Raw genomic sequence first — 20,284 nt, 5'->3', positions numbered from 1 at the left:
GGCCCATCGAGTCTACTCTGCCATTTCATCATGGCTGATTCAATTTTCCTCTCAGCCCCAATCTCCTACCTTCTCCCTGTATCCCTTCACGCCCTGACCAGTCAAGAATCTATCAACCTCTGCCTTACATATACATTTAAAAACTTGGCCTCCACAACTGCCATTAGCAACAAATTCCACAGATTCACCACTCTCTGGCTAAAGAAATTTCTCCTCACCTCCATTCTAAAAGGACTCCCCTTTATTTTGAGGTTGTGTCCTATTGTCTTAGACTCTCCCAACATAGGAAATATCTTTTCCACATCCACTCTATCAAGGCCTTTCACCATTAGGTAGGTTTCAGTTAGGTCACCCCTCACTTGTCTAAATTCCAGTGAATTATACAGGCCCAGAGCCATCAAACGGTCTTCATTTGTCAAACCGTTCAATTCTGGAATCACTTTCATGAACCTCCTTTGAACCCTCTCCAGCTTCAGCGCATCCTTTGTAAGACAAGGGGCCCTAAACTGCTCACAGTACTCCCAGATAAGGCCATCCTAGTGCTTTATGAAGTTTTAACATTACATGCTTGCTTTTATATTCTTGTCCTCTTGAAATGAATCCTAACATCGCATTTGTCTTCCTCACCACAGATTGCGACCTGCAAATTAACCTTTAGGGAATCCTGCACAAGGACTCCCAAATCCCTTTGCACCTCAGATTTTTGTATTTTCTCTCCATTTAGAAAGCAGTCAACCCTTTCAGTTTTTCTGCCAAGTGCATGAGCATACACTTCCCGGCACTGTACTCCATCTGCCACTTCTTTGCCCATTCTCTTAATCTGTTTAAGTCCTTCTGTATCTACTCTATTTCCTCAAAATTATCTGCCCTCCACCTATCCTTGTATTATCTGCAATCTTTGCAACAAAGTCATCAATTCCATCATCCAAATTATTGCCATAAAACGTAAAAAAAAAAAAAAAATTGGTCTCAGCACAGAAACCTGTGGAATACCACTAGTCACCAGTAGCAAACTAGAGAAGACTCCCTTTATTCTCACTCTTTGCCTCCTGCCAACCAGCCACTGCTTTATCCATGCTAGAATCTTTCCTGTAATACCACGGGCTCATAGCTTGTTCAGTAGCCTCATGTGTGGCACCTTGTCAAAGGCCTTCTGAAAATCCAAGTACCCAGCATTGACCAATTCTCCTTTATCTATCCAACTTGTTATTTCTTCAAAGATGCCTAACAGATTTGTCAGGCATAATTTTCCCTTGCTGACAATGGTCTATCTTATCATTGCCTCCAAGTACCCCAAAACCACATCCTTAACCATAGATGCCAACACCTTTCCAACCACTAAGCTTTACAGCATGTTACCCATGATGTTCTGCTGAGCTTTTAACTTACTCTAAGATCAATCTAACTCTTTCCTCCTACATAACCTCCATTTTTGTATCATCCATGCGTCTATTCTAAGAGTCTCTTAAATGTCCCTAATATATTTGCCTCTACCACCACTCCTGGCCAGGCATTCCACACACCTACCACTTTTCGTGTTTTTAAAAAAAATCCTACCTCGAACATTCCCACTCTTCTTTCCTTCATTCACCTGAAAATTATGTCCCTTTTTATTAGCCATTTCTGCCCTGGGTAAGAGTCTTTGGCTGTCCACTCTATCTACAGTGGTGCTAGAAAGTTTGTGAACCTTGTAGAATTTTCTCTGTTTCTGCATATATATGACCTAAAATGTGATCAGATCTTCATTTAAGTTCTTCAGCTAGATAAAGAGAACCCAATTAAATAAATAACGCAAGAACATTATACTTGTTCATTTATTTATTGAGAAAAATGATCCAATATTACATGTATTTGTTGGAAAAGTATGTGAACCTTGGTTAACGCCTTCTACAAAAGCTATTGGAAGTCAGGTGTTCCAATCGATGAGATGAGATTGGTGGTGTAGGCTGCAGTGGTGCCCTGCCCTGTTTTAAAAAAAAAAGAGACACACGAAGTCAGGTTACTGACAGAGCCTGCTCTTCTCAAAAAAGATCTGTTTATGTGCACCATAATCAAAACAACTTTCAGAAGAACTTAGAAGAAGAATTGTCGAGATGCATCAAGCTGGAAGAGGCTACAAAAGCACTTCTAAAGACCTGAGTGTTTATCAGTCCACAGTTAAAGAAGTTATCTACAAATGGAGGAAATTCAGTATTGTTGCTACTGTCCCTAGGAGTGGGCGTACTGCAAAGATCACACCGAGGGCACAATGTGTAAAGCTGAAGGAGGTGAAAAAGAACCCAAGGGTATCAGCAAAAGTCCTGCAGAAATCTCTAGAACTTGCTAAGGTCTCTGTTCATGTGCCCATTATAAGAAAAACACTGAACAAGAAAGGTGTTCATGGAAGTACACCGTGGAGGAAACCACTGTTCTCAACAAAGAAAATTGCTGCATGTCTCAAATTTGCAAAAGACCACCTGGATGTTCTACAACAGGGGTCCCCAACCTTTTTTGCACCACGAACCGGTTATTATTGACAATATTCTTGCGGACTGGCCGACCTTGGGGCGGGGGAGGGGCGGGTATGGTTGCCAACAGACGACAGTAGCAGTCAAATACGTTGTGTTTACCCCGAGAAAGACTACCATGACCATAAAGCCTTGCACGGGACATTGCGGATGCGTGTACCTGCCGATCTTTTCCTACAAATCTTTTTTGGCGATTCTGTTCCGGGGGGGGGGGGGATGTTAATCACGACCGGAATATAAGTGATAAGTGGCTAATACATTCAATTTCGTTTCTAAAAGGGTTTATCTAACAAATTTAATATTAAGCACACAGCGCATATTTTCCTCGCATGAATATAGTGATAAGTCAATTATCAGGGGAGGACAGGGGAGCTTGAAGTAAGTGTTAAACGAACTTCCAATAGAAGTGGTAGAGGCAGGTTCGATATTATCATTTAAAGAAAAATTGGATAGGTAAATGGACAGGAAAGGAATGGAGGGTTATGAGCTGAGTGCAGGTCGGTGGGACTAGGTGAAAGTAGAGTTCAGCATGGACTAGAAGGGCAGAGATGGCCTGTTTCTGTGCTGTAATTGTTATATGGTTATTTCAGTGAATAGCATCATAACATTTTAAGTAAAATTTGGATATTAAACACACAGCACATATTTTCCCCGTATGAACATATAAAATCATTGCAACACACCAATATCGCTGAATCAGTGGGAGCCCTGGGCTGAATACTTGTTCCCTGCAGCAAGACAGTGCCATCGAAGGATGATGGGAGACAGCGATACTCGAAGGGGGTTCCTTGTGTCCAGTCTATTCTGCAGTTTAGTTTTCATTGCATTCATTGCAGAGATATGTTGGAAATGGAAGCAATGTTTTCAGTGCTTTCGTGGCTATCTCAGGATATTTAACCTTGACTTTGATCCAGAATGCTGGCAGAGATGTTATGTCAAACATACTTTTCAGCCTGCCATCATTTACAAGCTCGAGGAGTTGATCTCCTTCCCGCACTGACATGGATGACGTGCTGTTAATGACCTCACATGCGTTCAAGTTCAACAGTGGGCGTGACAGGGAATGAGGAAAGGTGCAGCTGACCCATATCGCCAAATCGTATTGTTTCCTCGTGGCCCGGTGGTTGGGGACCGCTGTTCTACAACTCGTCTGGGACAATATTCTGTGGACAGATGAGACAAAAGTTGAACTTTTTAGCAGAAATGTACATTGCTAGGTTTGGAGAAAAAAGGGCATTACAAGCCAACACCAAAACCTCATCCCAACTGTGAAGCATGATGGAAAGAGTATCGTGGTTTGGGGTTGTTTTGCTACCTCAGGGCTTGGACAGCTTGCTATCATTTAGGGAACAATGAATTCAAAATTATATCGAGACATTATACAGGAGAATGTCAGGGTAGCAGTCCATCACCTGAAGCTGAATAGAAGTTGAATGATGCACCAAGATAATGATCCAAAAGACAAGAGTAAATCAACAAAGGAATGTTTAAAAAGAAGAAAATCTGTGTTTTGGAATGGCTGAGTCGAGACCTGACCTTAATCCTATGGAAGTATTGAGGAAGGACCTAAAGCAAGTAGTCCTTGCAGGGAAGCCCACCAACATCCCAGAGCCGAAGCAGTGTTGTAAGGAGCAATGGCCTGAACTTCCTCCAAGCCGATACGCAGGACTGATCAACGGTTAGCAGAAACACTTGGTTGAAATTATTGCTGTACAAGGAGGTCACACCAGTTACTGAAAGCAAAGGTTCACATACTTCTTCCAACAAATACACATAATATTGGATCATTTTTCTCAATAAATAACTGAACAAGTGTAGTATTTTTTGTGTTAATTATTTAATTGGGTTCTCTTTATTTAGTTTTAGGACTTGCGTGAAGATCTGATCACCTTTTAGGTCATATTTATGCAGAAATAGAGGAAATTCTACAGGGTTCACAAATTTTCTAGCACCACTGTATGCCTCTTATCATCTTGTACCTGTACACCTCTGTCAAGTCACCTGTCATCCTCCTTCACTTCAAAGAGAAAAGCCCTGGCTCACTCAACCTGTCCTCCTAAGACATTTTCTCTAAACGAGACAGCATTTTGGTAAATCTCCTCTGCTTATCTGTTTAGTAGAAAGATTTCTCTGTGTGAAGGTGTCCCAACTGTAGAAGGCTGCCTCAGGATTCTTAATTGCATGTATTTTGTTTTCAAAGTTTTTAAATAGTGCATTTTTTGTAGTGAGCATTTTTGTCAAATTGAAAATGTTGAACTAGGAATTATCTAATTGAATTCTTTGTGCCTACTTGTAGGCCATTTGTTTCTAAATCACATCTATGCATTATATATAATATGTAAAATAAACTCTGTTTTGCAGTGCTGTTCATGAACTTGCTGTCTCAGCCTTTGAGCACATCTCTCTCAGTCTCTTAGGCCACCCTCTGTCACGGGAAATTGCCTCGACTGCACAAGGTCTCCGAAGTGGAGCTGTTTTACTCACAGGAGTAAAGGTGATAGACTGCATTTTTTTATATAGCATACACATTGACAATCTCACAATGATAATCTCTTACACTGATTTACTGCAAATATGTTAACATTTTAGTGTTACAATTGCAATGGCTGAGAATATGTTGGAGTAGCAAGACCATAAGAAATAGGAATAAGATTAGGCCATTTGGCCCATCGTTTTTGATCCGTCTGTCCATTATTACTGATTTATTATCCCTCTCAACCTCAGTTTCTTGCCTTTTCCCCGTAGCCTTTGATGCCCTAGTTACTCGAGAAGCTATCCGCCCCTGCTTTAAATATACCCAGTGACTTGGCCTCCACAGGTTTCTATGGCAATGCATTCCACAGATCATCCACTCTCTGGCTCAAGAAATCCCCCATCTGCATTATAAATGGACAACCTTTTATTCTGAGACTGTGCCCTCTGGTCCTAGACTCCCCCACCATAAGAAACATCCTCTCCAGCTCCATTCTGTCTAGGTCTTTCAATATTCAGTAGGTTTCAATGTGATTTCACTTGGTGAGAACGTTCAAGCAGCAGTGGGAATTGAAGTCCTAAAGCATTACACTAACTGCTCTGCTACCGAATTTCAAAATTTTAAGAACTGAAAAGCAAGAAAAGTATTTATTTAATTTAAGAATAAAGGAGGAGATGTAGAGGGAAGACAGAGGAGATGGTGGAGGGAACTGGATGGAGGAAAAGAAATAGGAAATGATTAGTTTAAGAAGGAGGAACAGAAGTTGGCCATCGAAGAACAGTTTACAGCCTTCAGGAGTAGATGCACAGAATTTTAACTTTTTTTTCTGCATCTTGCTAGTTGATCTTTGAAGTCTGACCATAAATCATAAACCTAACAGAACAAGGAGGAACTCAACAGGTCAGGCAGCATCAAAGGAGGAGCATAAGCAGTTTATGTTTCAGACTGAAACCCAAAAGCTCATTCACGTTTAGCCAGTGAGCAGAAACCCCAATGAGAGATCCTGGATAAGGTCAGATGTTTAACCAAAAGCACCCCTGGCCTCTGGCATTACAGATCAGTTTTAATCAGAAACTGAATGAAGCATATATTAAAAAAATCAGACAGTACAGAATACTTAATTGAAATGACATTGGAAATCATCTTCATGGAATCCCAGGCAAACAATCCACAGCATCCAGCCAGAGAGCGGAGAAGCTGTGGAATTCATTGCCATGGACAGCTATGGAGGTCAAGTCATTGGGTAAACTTAAAGTGGAGGTGGATACGTTCTCGATTAGTCATTGCATGAGGGAGAAAGCAGGGAAATGGAGTTGAGAGGGAATAAATCAGCTTTGATTAAATAGCGGCTAAATGGCCTAATTCTGCTCCTGTGTCTTATAGTCATATAACAAAATAATCTTGCAGTCTGAAGCCCAGAGTTTCCAGTGTGCCGGGCATTCTGACTTACAAGATTGGGTAGAGTTTTACGTAGTAGGAAAATTAAGGGTTATGAGGAAAAAGGCAGGTATGTGGAGATAAGTCTATGGCCAGATTAGCCATGATCTTATTGAGTGGCGGGGCAGGCTCAATGGGCCAGATGACTACTGCTGCTTCTATTTTTTATGTTCGTATGTTCTTACCTTCTGCCTCGCGACTGCCACAAAGAGCGTCCCTTGAGGCAGTGTCAGAAGCAGTCCAATTTGAAAACTATGCACAAGCTCCAACAGAATGGAGAGTTATTCACCTGTGGGCAGGAAGTTTACTGAAGCAGGATTTAAAATGTCTGGACCATCAAAAGACTGTGCACTTATCAATGGGCTTAGTGTAGAGATTAGGGCTGGTGTTTCATATAGGAAGCATGTTCTGTGTTGCTCTGAATTTCCAGCATCTGCAAAATCTCTTGTTTTTAAGCAGAAGAAACAGTCAACATTTCAGGCAGAGACCCTTAATTAGGACGGAAACTTCATCGCAGTCCAGAATGTCAACTGTTTATTCCCCTCCATAGATCTGCCTGACCTGCTGAGTTCCTCAGGCATTATGTGTGTGTTGCTCTGAGCTTTAGAAAGATCTTTTTTATGAATAGTTAGTCAAACAAAATATCTTCAAAAAACATTAATCAGGAAGCAGTTGCTGCTATACCTTTTTTGGTTAATCTGTAAATAAACGGCTTTGAAAGAATTATTCGGTCACTCATCAATAATTTGGAAACTTACTTTTATCTAGGGTAGTGGGAAGACCACTTTGGCAAAGGCTCTGTGTAGAGAGGCAGCAGAGAAGCTGGAAGCCCATGTGGAAATTATCGACTGTAAAGCTTTGCAAGGTGAGAGTCAGTATCTCAGGCATGCCTTCGTTATTCACTTGAGATTTGCAAGTCAGGACCAACATAATTTGTTCAATCCTGGTTTGCCTTTGAGTTTCTGATAGTTACGTCTGATAGCAGATGAATGTTTACCACGCAGTAGATTAGATGTGGACGAGATCAAAGTTCAGGGTCAGTATGGTTACTGCTACTGAGACTAACAGTCTTACTTCTGGTTGTTTGATTTATACAGCTTAAATGTGATCAGGGGCTGCCAACCTTTTGCATGCAAATGAGCTTTCCCATTAACCAAGGGGTCTGTGGACCCAGGTTGGAAAACCCTGCTCTAAACCAATACGTGGAAGTTTTGAATACAGCTTCAGTAATTGAACTAGTCAGATAAAGATGCCAGCCTGGAAATTCTAAGGGACCCAATATAAAGTACTTGGATAGATGGAGTCTTATTAGGGTTGGTCAACATGCATTGTGCATGGTAGTTGTGTCTAACCACTTGTACAGTTTTTCAAGAAGGTTATCAAGAAAGGTGATGGTGGAAAGGCAGTGGATGTTGTCTACATTCAACGTTCAAAGAACACATATGTCACCATATGAGATTCATTTTCTTGCAGGCATTCACAGTAGGACACTGGAAATATAATAGAATCAGTGAAAAACTACACACAACCAATGTGCAAAAGAAGAGAAATAGATAATACTGAGAACGTAAGTTGTAGAGTTCTTAAGAGTGCGTCCACTAGTTGTGAAATCAGTTCGGTGTTGAGGTGAATGAAGTTATCCACATTGGTTCAGGAGCCTGATTGTTGAGGGTAATAACTGTTCCTGAATCTGGTGGTGTGGGATCTGAGGCTCTTGTATCTCCTGCCTGATGGCAATAGTGAGAAGAGAGCATGGCCAGGTTTAGGAATAGTTATTCCCCTACAACCATCAGGCTCCTGAACCAATATGGATAACTTCTTCACCACCACTTTAAACTGATTCTGCGACCTACGGACTCGCTTTCAAAGACTCTTTACAGCTCATGTTCTCAGTATTATTATTTTATTTGCAGCTTGTCTTCTCGCTCATTGGTTGTTTGTCAGTCTTTATGTGTGGTTTTTCATTGTTTTTATTGTTTTCATTTTTTCCTGAAAATGCCTGCAAGAAAATGAATCTCAGGGTCTTAGATATTAACATATATGTTCTTTGATAATGAACTTACATTGATCTTTGAAGTTGCTGTACATGTCTGATTTCTTTTGTCCGCCCCGTTATAACTGAATTTAGTTGCACACATCAATATGGCTTTTAGACTTGTGTGTTTGTTTCAGATTGATTCTGATTTAAAATAAATTGATCCCCTTGAGGTTTACGTTGTCTCATTTTTAAAAAGTATGTCTTTCTAGCAAATGGTTTTAACAAATCTGCACTTACAGAAATTGAAAAGCAAATCCAACTGTATCTTAAAATGCTGAAAATGAGAATTGACTTAAGTGTAATCAGAAACCTTTGTTTTATGTCCAGGTAAAAGGGCTGAAAATATCCGTAAGAAATGGGAAGAAGTTTTCACCGAGGCAGCATGGAGACAACCTTCTGTAATCTTTATGGATGACTTGGATCATATTGCAGGCTCTATCTCTGCTTCTGAGCATGAACTCAGTGCCGAGGCTATTCTTGGTAGACAACTTTCTCAAAGTAATTAGTTTAACCTTAATTTTTAATGCTTTTCACAGATCAGGCAAATGGCATTGAAATGGGACTATATTCAGAAAGCAATAATTCATTTATTTATGTTCTTTTTAACATAGAACATGGGGGTATAGAGAGCTTTGGTCCAGGCACATGTTGATGGAATTAGGTAGGATAATAGTTTGGAATGGACTAGATGGGCTGAAGGGTCTGTTTCTGTACTGTAAGCATTCAGCCCAATGAGTCTGCTCCACCATTCCACCAATCATGGCTGATTCCAGATCCTGCTCAACTCCATACACCTGCCTTCTCACCATATGATCAACATCTACCTTATATATACCCATGGACTTATCCTCCACTGCATTCAACAGATTCACTACGCTCTGGCTAAAAAAAATTCCTCTTTATCTGTGTTCTAAATGATCATCCCTCAGTTTTGAGGTTGTGCCCTCTAGTTCTGGATACCCCCATGATAGGAAACATCATTTCCACATTGACATTATCTAGTCCTTTCAACATTCAGTAGCTTTCAATGAGATCCCTACGTATTCTTCTAAATTCCAGTGAGTACAGGTCCAAAGCTGCCAGATGCTCCTCATTGCTGGAATCATCTTTGTGAGCCTCTTCTAAGCTTTCTCCAATGACAACACATCCTTTGAGATATGGGGCCTCACTGATGTTGACACCCAGGAAGTTGAAAGTACTCATCCTTTCCATTACTGATCCCTCGATGAGGACTGATGTGTGTTCCCTCAACTACCCTGTCCTGAAGTCCACAATCAGTTCCTTGGTCTTGCTGATGTTGAGTGCAGGGTGGTTGCTGTGACACCACTCTATTGATAACTTGATATCAATTCAATGGTTTGTTACTCGCTGGCTTAAAACCTCAAAGAGAAAAATCAAAGCTTGAGAAAATTGGGAACTCGTGACAGGAACTTAGAAATGATGCAGCTGTGTGCGAAAGTCCTGGTAAGTCTGGACTCTGCCGTGATTCCAGGTATCTCAGTGGATGAGGAATTACCTCACTGGACTCAGAACAGTTTTGACCTGTTGCAGGAGCAAATCCATTCTAGCAGAGAGGCACTTTTGCAACCACCATCAGTATATGTTTCAATTATGTTTTATGTAAATTAACAATGTTTTCTTAAAAAAAGTGATTTTAGTCCACGTCCCGATGAAGGGTCTCAGCCTGAAATGTTGACTGTTTATTCCTCTCAATAGATGCTGCCGGACCTGCTAAGCTCCCCCAGCATTTTGTGGGTGTTGCTCTGAATTTCTAGTATCTGCTGAATCTCTTGTGCGTGCAATTTTAATTGTCGATTTAAATTTTTGAATATTAAGAATAAAGTAAGAGCAGGATAAGTGGTTTGGCACTTTATACCTGCGTCACCATTCAGGAAAATGGCACTTCACTGAATTAAACTCACTTCCTTTTGTATGACATGGTCCCTGTCTTCAGTATACTCAGCAACTGTAACTCCATGACCCCCTTGAATTCCAAATATATCCTACACTTCAGTTACAGAAATTTCTCCTCATCTCCCAGCCGAATGGCCAACTCCTTGTTGTAAGTTTGGGCCACTGATTCTGCATATGCCGACCTTAAGGAACATCGTCTCAGCATCTACCCTGTTATCCATTAATCCCGTACGATGAGATGTACATACATAGTGCTGCCTGCTTAACTTCTCAAGGAAAAATTTAGTGAGCTGTCTATCACTATTGTAGTCTTCCTTTTGTTGGAAGATCAGAGGAAATTTCCAGATGTAACTACCTGAATCCCCTACAAACCATACTGTTTGCCTTTACTAATTGCTTGCTGAGCCTTGTGATACATATACAAAGATTCTGAACACCAATGTCTTTTAAAATGCTACCATTTAAAAAAAATGGTTTTCTATATCGTATTCCATGTACTGTTCAATGAGGGATATTTAGAGGTATTTCTACATTTTGATTGGTTTGACAGCTGGCTAAGCTGGGAGACAGTTCTAATTTTCATTGGTTTTGTAAAAAGGGCTTGTTCAGACCTTTCCACTCGACGGCATTGCACACATTTTGCTCTGCAGTGCCCTCTGCTGTTCAGAGTTGATCATTAAGAGTGAATCTAATTTTCTGGGTAACAGAACACCAGTGGGCTTGGTAAAGGTAAATTTGTACCTGCCTGACATTCGGTGATAAGAGTGAGCTACTTGCTATTTCTGGAACTTGTGGATCTTGACTAATGCACACAAAATGCTGGAGAAACAGCATGTTCAGGCAGCATCTATGGAGGGGAATAAAGAGTCATCGTTTTAGGCCGAGACCCTTCATCGAGATTAATTACAGTTTTGATTTGGGAAAGGTTTCTCTGGCAGGACAGAATTTCTGTTTGTACAGATTTGCTGTGGTTTTATTGTGCTGTTAATCTGAAGATCTGTTTTGTTTTTGCAGTTTTGAGGTATCTAGTTGCTGATGCAGTTTCACACGGGAATGTTATCGCACTGATAGCCACAAGCATATCCGAGCAAGCTCTGCATCCCTCTCTAAATTCAGCTGAAGGGTCCCACTTATTTCAGTGTGTCCAGAATATTCCACTACCGGACCAGGTAAACCAGCTTTACAATTACCTGATGCTGCACCATTTCACATTGTTCCCAGGGTCACAGGTTGAACTGGTGCAGTGGGCTGTGCTCTCCTACGAGAACCGTCAGCTCTCTGCCTCTCACTGGTCAGCTCATCTGTTATTAACTCAACTCTTGGCGCTCAGAGTCAGCTGAGTGTTGGAGCAGCTGACCTGTGTGCTCACTGTTGGACCCAGCTGTGAAGCATTGTGGTGTGGTATAGTGTGTGTGGGCTGGTGATCTATTTATTTTTCTTTCTGCTGCTTTATCTTCATAGAACATAGAAAAGTACAGCGCAGGAAAAGGCTATTCGGCCCACAATGTTATGCCGAACCAGCAAATCAAAAACACCCAAACACTAATCTCTTCTACCTACACAATGTCCATATCCTTCCATCTTCCTTACATCCATGTGTCTATCCAAACAGCTTTTAAAAGCCTCCAATGTATTTGCCTCTACCACCATAACAGGAAGTGAGTTCCAGGCATCCACCACTCTCTGAGTAAAGAACTTGCCTCTCACATCCCCCTTGACCCTACATGCTTTCATCTTCAATGCATGCCCTCTGGTGTTAGACATTTCCACCCTGGGAAAAAGATGCTGTCCATCCGCCCTAACTATGCTTCTCATAATCTTGTAAACCTCCGTCAGATCTCCCCTCAGCCTGTGACGCTTCAGAAAAAGCAACCCAAGTTTATCCAGCCTCTCGTGATAGCACATACTCTTTAAACCAACAGCATCCTGGTAAACCTCTTCTGCACCCTCTCCAAAGCCTCTACATCCTTCCTATAATGGGGCAACCAGTACTGTATGCAGTACTCCAGATGTGGCTTAACCAGAGTTTTATCAAGTTGCAACATAACCTCCTGACTTTTGAACTCAATACCTCGACTAATAAAAGCATGAACTCCATAAGCTGCCTGTGTAGACACTGTCAAGGAGCTATGAACTTGGATTTCAAGATCTCTCTACTCAGCAACACTATTGAGGACTTTACCCTTAACTGTATACTGTCTGCTTGCATTTGCCCTTCCAAGGTGCAACACCTCACATTTATCTGGGTTAAATTCCTTCTGCCATTTCTCAGCCCATATCTGCAACTGATCCATATGGTGCTGCATTCTCTGCCAGTCTACAACACTATCCAAATCTCCACCAGTCTTGGTATCATCCGCAAATTTACTCGCCCAAAAAGGGTCATAAAGAAAGCTTTTGGCACATTGGCCTTCATAAATCAATGTATTGAGTACAGGTGATGGGATGTTATGTTGAAATTGTATAAGGCCTTGGCGAGGCACAATTTGGAGTATTGTGTGCTATTTTGGTCACATACCTTCAGGAAAGATGTAAACAAGGTAGAAAGAGTACAGAGAAAATTCACATGGATGTTGCCAGGTCTGGAGGACCTGAGTTATAAGGTAAGATTGACTAGGTTAGGACTGTATCTTTAGAACATGGAAGATTGAGAGGAGATTTGATAGAGGTATACAAAATTTTGAGGGGTTATAGATAGGGTAAGTGCAAGCAGGCTTTTTCCACTGGGCTTGGGTGGGACCACGACCAGAGGTCATGGGTTAGGGGTGAAAGGTGAGAAGTATTTTAATTGTTTTTTTTTTTAGCTTAGCAATACAGAGTGGGATAGGCCTTTCAAGCCATGCTGTCCTAGCAATCCCTGACAAACCTGATTCGCCCTGACCTGTTATGGTGGTAGAGGCAAATACATTGGAGGCTTTTAAAAGCTGTTTGGATAGACACATGGGGAATTTACAGTGACCAGTTAACCTACTCATTGTGTCTTTGGAGAGTGGGAGGAAACCAACGCACCCGGGGAAAACTAGCGCATTCCCTGGGGAGAATGTACTGAGGCTCCTTACAGCACCGGAATTGAACTGCAAACTCTGGAATAGCGCTGTGCTAACCATTATGCTATCAGGCCATCCAAATGTTGACTTTAACAAATTTAATTTTAAAATTGGAATTAAACCTATGTGAACTTTTTAAAATGTCTTTGAATACTAGTCACATTTAAGAATACTTCAAAGTACATTGACAAGAGAGAGCTTTAGAAAAGCTATTGAGGTTGTCTCGGGTAAAGCTGAGAGGGTTAGTTACTGTTGGAGGGCTGCCCTGCTCTGGGAGAAATGCGCAGGATGGAGGGTTAGCTCCTGTATTTGGCTGAATAAGTGCAGTGGTATCGATGTGGTAGTCAGTAACCCTGGGCAGTGGATCAGATCCAGCACTGTCCAGTCTGCTGTTTGTGGTGTTCTGCTACAGGCTAAGGCTTGGCATCTGGAATTAAGATAATAACTTGTTTTATAAATGCTATGAAACATGAACTATTCTGGTATTTAGTGCCTTGGGTTCCTTTTTTAATAGTGAAGTACATGTTGTCTCTAATAGTGAGAACGTATGGAACTATAGAATGGGTTTATATCTGCATTGGTAAGTTTTACAACTTAAGGAAGGTTAACTTTATTTTTCCCACACACATTGAAACATGCAGTGAAATGTGTGTGTCTCAATGACTGACACATTCCAAGGAAATGTTGGGGGCAGCTCGCAAGTATTACCATCGCATGCCCACAACTCAGCATCCTTAACCTGCACGTCTTTGGAATATGGGAAGAAACAGGGAGACCCCATGCAAATCTACATGGTCATGGGGAGGGGAGAACGTACGAACTCCGTACTGACTGCAGTAGGAATTGAACCACAATCGTTGGCTCTAAAGTGTAGCGCTAACCACTACATTCACCAAGCTGCCCTAATAAAGGTGAAAGAGAATTCAAAGCATGAGCTTTCCATCCTTTATAAGTTGCTGAAAACCGGTTTATTTCTGCACTGGGGGGGCTGGGAAATACAACAATTAGCCCCAAATTAGCAAAGATGCATACATCAGGATGCTCTTTATTGATTACAGCTCTTTAATATCATCACCCCCTCAAAATTAATCAGTAGTCAATACCTGCTTGTGCATTTGGATCCTGGATTTTCTCACTTGTAGACCTCAGTCAGTTTGGAATGACAAAATCATTTCCTCCACAATCTCCATGAACGCAGGGATGTGTACTTAGCCCCCTGCTCTACTCGCTTTGCACCTCTGGCTGTGTAACAAGTACAGCTCCAGCACCATTTACAAGTTTGCTGACGACACTACTGTTGTGGACTGAGTCAAAGGTGGTGATGAATCAGCATACAGGAGGGAGGCTGAAAACTTGAGTGGTAATAACAACAACCTCTCACCCAATGTCAATAGGACCTAGGAACGGATTGTGCACTTCAGGAGAGGGAAACCAGAGGTCCATGGGCCAGTAACTGTAGGAGGAACAGAGGTGGAGAGGACCAGTAACTTTAAATTCCTGGGTGTCACTATCTCAGAAGACCTGTCCTGGACCCATCATATAAATATAATTGCAAAGAAATCATGACAGCACCTCTATTTCTGGATTTGGCACGTCATCAAAAACTTTGATAAACTTCTATAGATGTGTGGTGGGAAGTGCACTGACTGACTGCGTTACAGCCAATGCCTCTGAGTGAAAGATGCTACAAAAGCTGGTGGATTCGGCCCAGTACGCCACGGGTAAAACCCTCCCAATCTTTGAGCACATCTACATGAAATGTTGTCGCAGAAAAGCAGCATCCAGCGTCAAAAATCCTCACCACCCAGGCCAAGTTCTTAACTTGCTGCTGCCATCAGGTAGAAAGTACAAGTGAATCAGGACTCACACCACTGGGTTCAAGAAGTTACTACCACACAACCGTCAGGCTCTTGAACCAAAGATAACTACACTAACTCTACTTCTGGTGTTCCTACAACTGACGATCTCACTTTAAGACCTCTTTATCTTGTTATTTCATGCTCTTTATTTATTGCTATTTATTTGTATTTACATTTGAATAGTTTGCTGGCCATTGATGCTGTTTAGTTACTATTCTATAGATTTGCTAAGTATGCCCCCAGGAAAAGAATCTCAGGGTTGTACGTGGTGACATGTATGTACTCTGATAAATTTTACTTTGATCACGCTATGGAATTAAAATCCCTGGCCAGGAAAAGTTATAGGCTGATACTGTATACGGGAAAGTAGTTCTCTGGTAGCTTGTAAGCTGTCCCTGGAGTTGTTTGGAGGGAAGTGGAAGGCAGAATTTAATATTGTTGCTTTCTCTTTTTTTGGTACTGGTATGTGGTTGTTCAGATTTAAAAAATGAAAATTTGTGTCTTGGAATAAGTAATTTTATGAAAATACTCTCAGTTCATGTAATAACTGAAGATTAAAATTATAGCTTGAAGATGTACACATCCAATGGATTTTTTTTTAATTTCTAGGATCAGCGAGTAGAGATTTTGACCTCTGTCATTCGAAATAAAACCGTTATTTCACTGAAGACTTTAGATAGCACCGACTTTCAAAAGCTGGCTAAAGCTACGGAAGGTTTCGTAGCAAGAGATTTTGTCGTGCTGATGGAGCGGGCTGTGCACTCGCATTTGTTATCTAACAAAAACAAAGAACGAGGTAAGGCGAGGTAAACTGGGACCAAAATAGCAGCAGAGATACAAGAGAGTGCAGGTGCTGCAACTAACAGCCAGGTTGAGCAGCGTCTGAGGCAGGAGGAATTTAACACTTGAGTGGAAATCCAGCCTTGGGAATGACCAGAATCAGGTTTATTATCACTGGCGTACAGTACCTATAAAAAGTACTCAACTCCCCCTGGAAGTTGTCATGTTTTATTGTGTTACAACATTGAGTCACAGTGGAGTTAATTTGGCTTTTTTGTCACTGATCAACAGAAAAAGAAACTTTTATTTCAAAGTGAAAACAGACCTCTACAAAGTGATCTAAATTAATTAGAAGTATAAAGCATAGAGGCTGAGTACAAAAAGGGCCAGAGCTGTCTCTACTTCCTGAGGAGACTGAGCTCCTTCTGAGTATGCATGCCTCTCCTTCACATGTTCTACTGCTCACAAGTCTGTGGTCACCAGTACAATCCTCTATGCAGTGATGTGCTGGGGCAATGGCATCAACACGGGTGATGCCAGCAGGCTCAATAAACTGACTGCTCTGTTATAGGAGTCAAACTGGACACGCTGAAGGCTGTTGTAGGGCAAAGGACCCAACGGAAAATCCTGGCAGTTCTGGACAATGTTCCTTGCTCTAAATACCACCTTGGTTGAACAGAGGTACCCTTTTACTGCAGTCAATTGAAACACCTCGACAGTACACAGGTCTCCAAAAACATCTGGCATTGATTTCAAGAGCCATGAGGTAATGTTAAAGCTATGTGAGACCTTAGTTAGACCCCACTTAGGGTACTGCATTCAATTCTGGTCACCTCACTACAGGAAGGATGTGGATACTATTGAAAGAGTGACTGATGAACAAGTACACCCAGATCTCATTGTACTTCCCCTTTTCCTAAATTGACACCATTCGGATAGTGATCTGCCTTCCTGTTCTTGCCACTAAAGTGGATAACCTCACACTTATCCACATTTAACTGCATCTACCATGCATTTGCCCACTCACCCAACCTGTCCAAGTCACCCTGCATTCTCATAACATCCTCCTCACATTTCACACTGCCACCCAGCTTTGTGTCATCTTCAAATTTGCTAATGTTACTTTTAATCCCTTCATCTAAATCATTAATGTATATTGTAAATAGCTGCGGTCCCATCACCGAGCTTTGCGGTACCCACTAGTCACTGCCTGCCATTCTGAAAAGGACCCATTAACCCCTACTCTTTGTTTCCTGTCTGCCAACCAATTTTCTATCCATGTCAGTACCCTACCCCCAATACCATTTGCTCTAATTTTGCCCACTCATCTCCTACGTGGGACCTTATCAAAGGCTTTCTGAAAGTCCAGGTACACTACATCCACTGGCTTTTCCTTGTCCATTTTCATAGTTATATCCTCAAAAAATTCCAGAAGATTAGCCAAGCATGATTTCCTCTTCGTAAATCCATGCTGACTCGGACCTATCCTGTTACTGCTATCCAAATGTGCCACTATTTCATCTTTTATAATTGACTCCAGCATTTTCCCCACCACTGATGTCAGGCTAACTGGTCTATAATTCCCTGCTTTCTCTCTCCCTCCTTTCTTAAAAAGTGGGATAACATTAGGTACCCTCCAATCCACAGGAACTGATCCTGAATCTATAGAACATTGGAAAATGATTACCAATGCATCCACGATTTCTAGAGCCACCTCCTTAAGTACCCTGGGATGCAGACCATCAGGTCCTGGGGACTTATCAGCCTTCAGTCCCATCAGTCTATCCAACACCATTTTCTGCCTAATGCAAATTTCCTTCAGTTCCTCCGTTACCCTAGGTCCTCTGGCCGTTATTACACCTGGGAGATCGTTTGTGTCTTCCTTGGTGAAGACAGATCCAAAGTACCTGTTCAGCTCGTCTGCCATTTCTTTGTTCCCCATAATAAATTCTCCCTTTTCTGTCTTCAAGGGCCCAACTTTGGTCTTAATTAATTTTTTCCTCTTCACATAGCTAAAGAAGCTTTTACTGTCCTCCTTTATATTCTTGGCTAGTTTACCTTCGTACCTCATTTTTCCTCCCTGTGTTGCCTTTTTAGTTATCTTCTGTTGCTCTTTAAAAGTTTCCCAGTCCTCTGGCTTCTTGCTCATCTTTTGCTATGTTATACTTCTCTTTTATTTTTATACTGTCCTTGACTTCCCTTGTCAGCCACAGTTGTCCCTTACTCCCCTAGAATCTTTCTTCCTCTTTGGAATGAACTGATCCTGCACCTTCTGTATTATTCCCAGAAATACCTGCCATTGTTGTTCCACTGCTGGAGTATCTTTCCAGTCAACTTTGGCCAGCTCCTCCCTCATGGCTCCATAGTCCCCTTTGTTCAACTGTAATACTGACACTTCCGATTTTCCCTTCTCCCTCTCAAATTGTAGATTAAAACTTATCATATTGTGGTCACTACCTCCTAATGGCTCCTTTACCTCGAGTTCCCTTATCAAATTGATTTCATTACACAACACTAAATCCATACTTGCCTTCTCCCTGGTAGGCTCCAGTACAAGCTCATCAGTCACTGAAAGTAAGCATGCAGGTACAGCAAGCAGTGAAGAAAGTTAATGACATGCTGGCCTTCATAACAAGGGGAGTTGAGTATAGGAGCAAAGAGGTCCTTCTGCAGTTGTACAGGGCCCTGGTGAGACCACACCTGGAGTACTGTGTGCAGTTTTGGTCTCCAATTTTGAGGAAGGACATTCTTGCTATTGAGGGAGTGCAGCGTAGGTTCATGAGGTTAATTCCCGGGATGGCGGGACTGTCATATGTCGAAAGATTGGAGCAACTGGGCTTGTATACACTGGAATTTAGAACGATGAGATGGGATCTGATTGAAACATATATTAAGGAATTGGACACGCTAGAGGCAGGAAACATGTTTCCGATGTTGGGTGAGTCCAGAACCAAAGGTCACAATTTGAGAAAAAGGGGTAGGCCATTTAGAACGGAGTTGAAGAAAAACTTTTTCACCCAGAGAGTTGTGGATCTGTGGAATGTTCTGCCTCAGAAGGCAGTGGAGGCCAATTCTCTGGATGCTTTCAAGAAAGAGTTAGATAGAGCTCTTAAAGATAGTGGAGTCAAGGGATATGGGGAGAAGGCAAGAACGAGGTACTGATTGCTGATGCAGCCGTGATCATGATGGCAGTGCTGGCTCGAAGGGCTGAATGGCCTACTCCTGCACCTATTGTCTGTTGTCTATTGAAAGAGTGCAGAGGAGATTTACAAGGATGTTGCCTGGATTGGGGAGCATGCCTTATGACAATAGGTTGAGTGAACTTGTCCTTTTCTCGTTGGAGTGACGGAGGATGAGAGGTGACCTGCTAGAAGTGTATAAGATGATGAGAGACATTGATCATGTGGACAGTCAGAGGCTTTTTCCCAGGGCTGAAATGGCTAGCACAAAGGGGCATAATTTCAAGGTGCTTGGAAGTAGGTACAGGGGGGATGTCAGAGCTAAGCTTTTGACACAGAGAGTGGTGGATGTGTGGAATGAACTGCCAGTGGCAGTGGTGAAGGCGGATACAATAGCGTCTTTTAAGAGACTCTTAGATAGGTACATGGAGCTTAGAAAAACAGAGGGCTATGTTGTGAAATTCTAGGCAGCTTCTAGAGTTGGTCACATGATCGCACAACATCATGGGCCAAAGGGCCTGTAACGTGCTGTAGATTTCTATGTTCTATGTTTTAGTAATACAGTAAGACAACTGCTCTACTCTAAATAGTAGTATATGGGGTCATTCTTACCCTGGGACATTAGGCTCTACAGTATAATGAGTCAACCTATAGCTGGGGAACGGATGAGCCCCTCCTCTTAGACTGTTTGAGGTAATTTTTTTTATTCTTTCTTACTAATATTTGTGTATATGCACTTATAATGCTACTGTGACACTGTAATATGGATAAAGTATCTACTTATCTACAAAGTAAAATAAAATAATTGATTGCATAAGGATTCATTCTCCCCCTTTAATATGACACACCAAATGATCACGGGTTCAGCTAATGGGTTTTAGAGGTCACGTAATTAGTTAAATGGCGATTCCCTGTGTGCATTCAAGGTGTTTCAATGGACTGTAGTAAAAATACACCTGTATCTGGAAGGTCCAACTGCCGGTGAGTCAGTATCCTGGCAACTACTACACCATGAAGAGAAAAGAACACTCCCAGCAACTCCGCAAAGGT

The 20,284-nt window shown here is 41.7% G+C and overlaps 1 protein-coding gene across 4 annotated transcripts in view; it reads left to right on the top strand.

The window, feature by feature from the left end:
- pex1 (peroxisomal biogenesis factor 1) overlaps positions 1-20,284 on the top strand; it is an 89,448-nt gene that overhangs the window by 30,325 nt on the left and 38,839 nt on the right. For all 4 annotated transcript variants that reach the window (XM_072283110.1, XM_072283109.1, XM_072283112.1 and 1 more), the window contains exons 10-14: positions 4,869-5,001; positions 7,186-7,282; positions 8,783-8,953; positions 11,384-11,538; positions 15,885-16,071. In XM_072283110.1, the coding sequence (XP_072139211.1) occupies positions 4,869-5,001; positions 7,186-7,282; positions 8,783-8,953; positions 11,384-11,538; positions 15,885-16,071 (743 nt within the window). The remainder of the gene's footprint in view (positions 1-4,868; positions 5,002-7,185; positions 7,283-8,782; positions 8,954-11,383; positions 11,539-15,884; positions 16,072-20,284) is intronic.

Source organism: Mobula birostris, chromosome 19 (assembly GCF_030028105.1).
Source record: "Mobula birostris isolate sMobBir1 chromosome 19, sMobBir1.hap1, whole genome shotgun sequence".
In the NCBI taxonomy this organism is placed as follows: Eukaryota; Metazoa; Chordata; class Chondrichthyes; order Myliobatiformes; family Myliobatidae; genus Mobula; species Mobula birostris.
The sequence above is the reverse complement of the archived record's forward strand: the minus strand, read 5'-3'. Positions and strand labels throughout refer to the sequence as shown.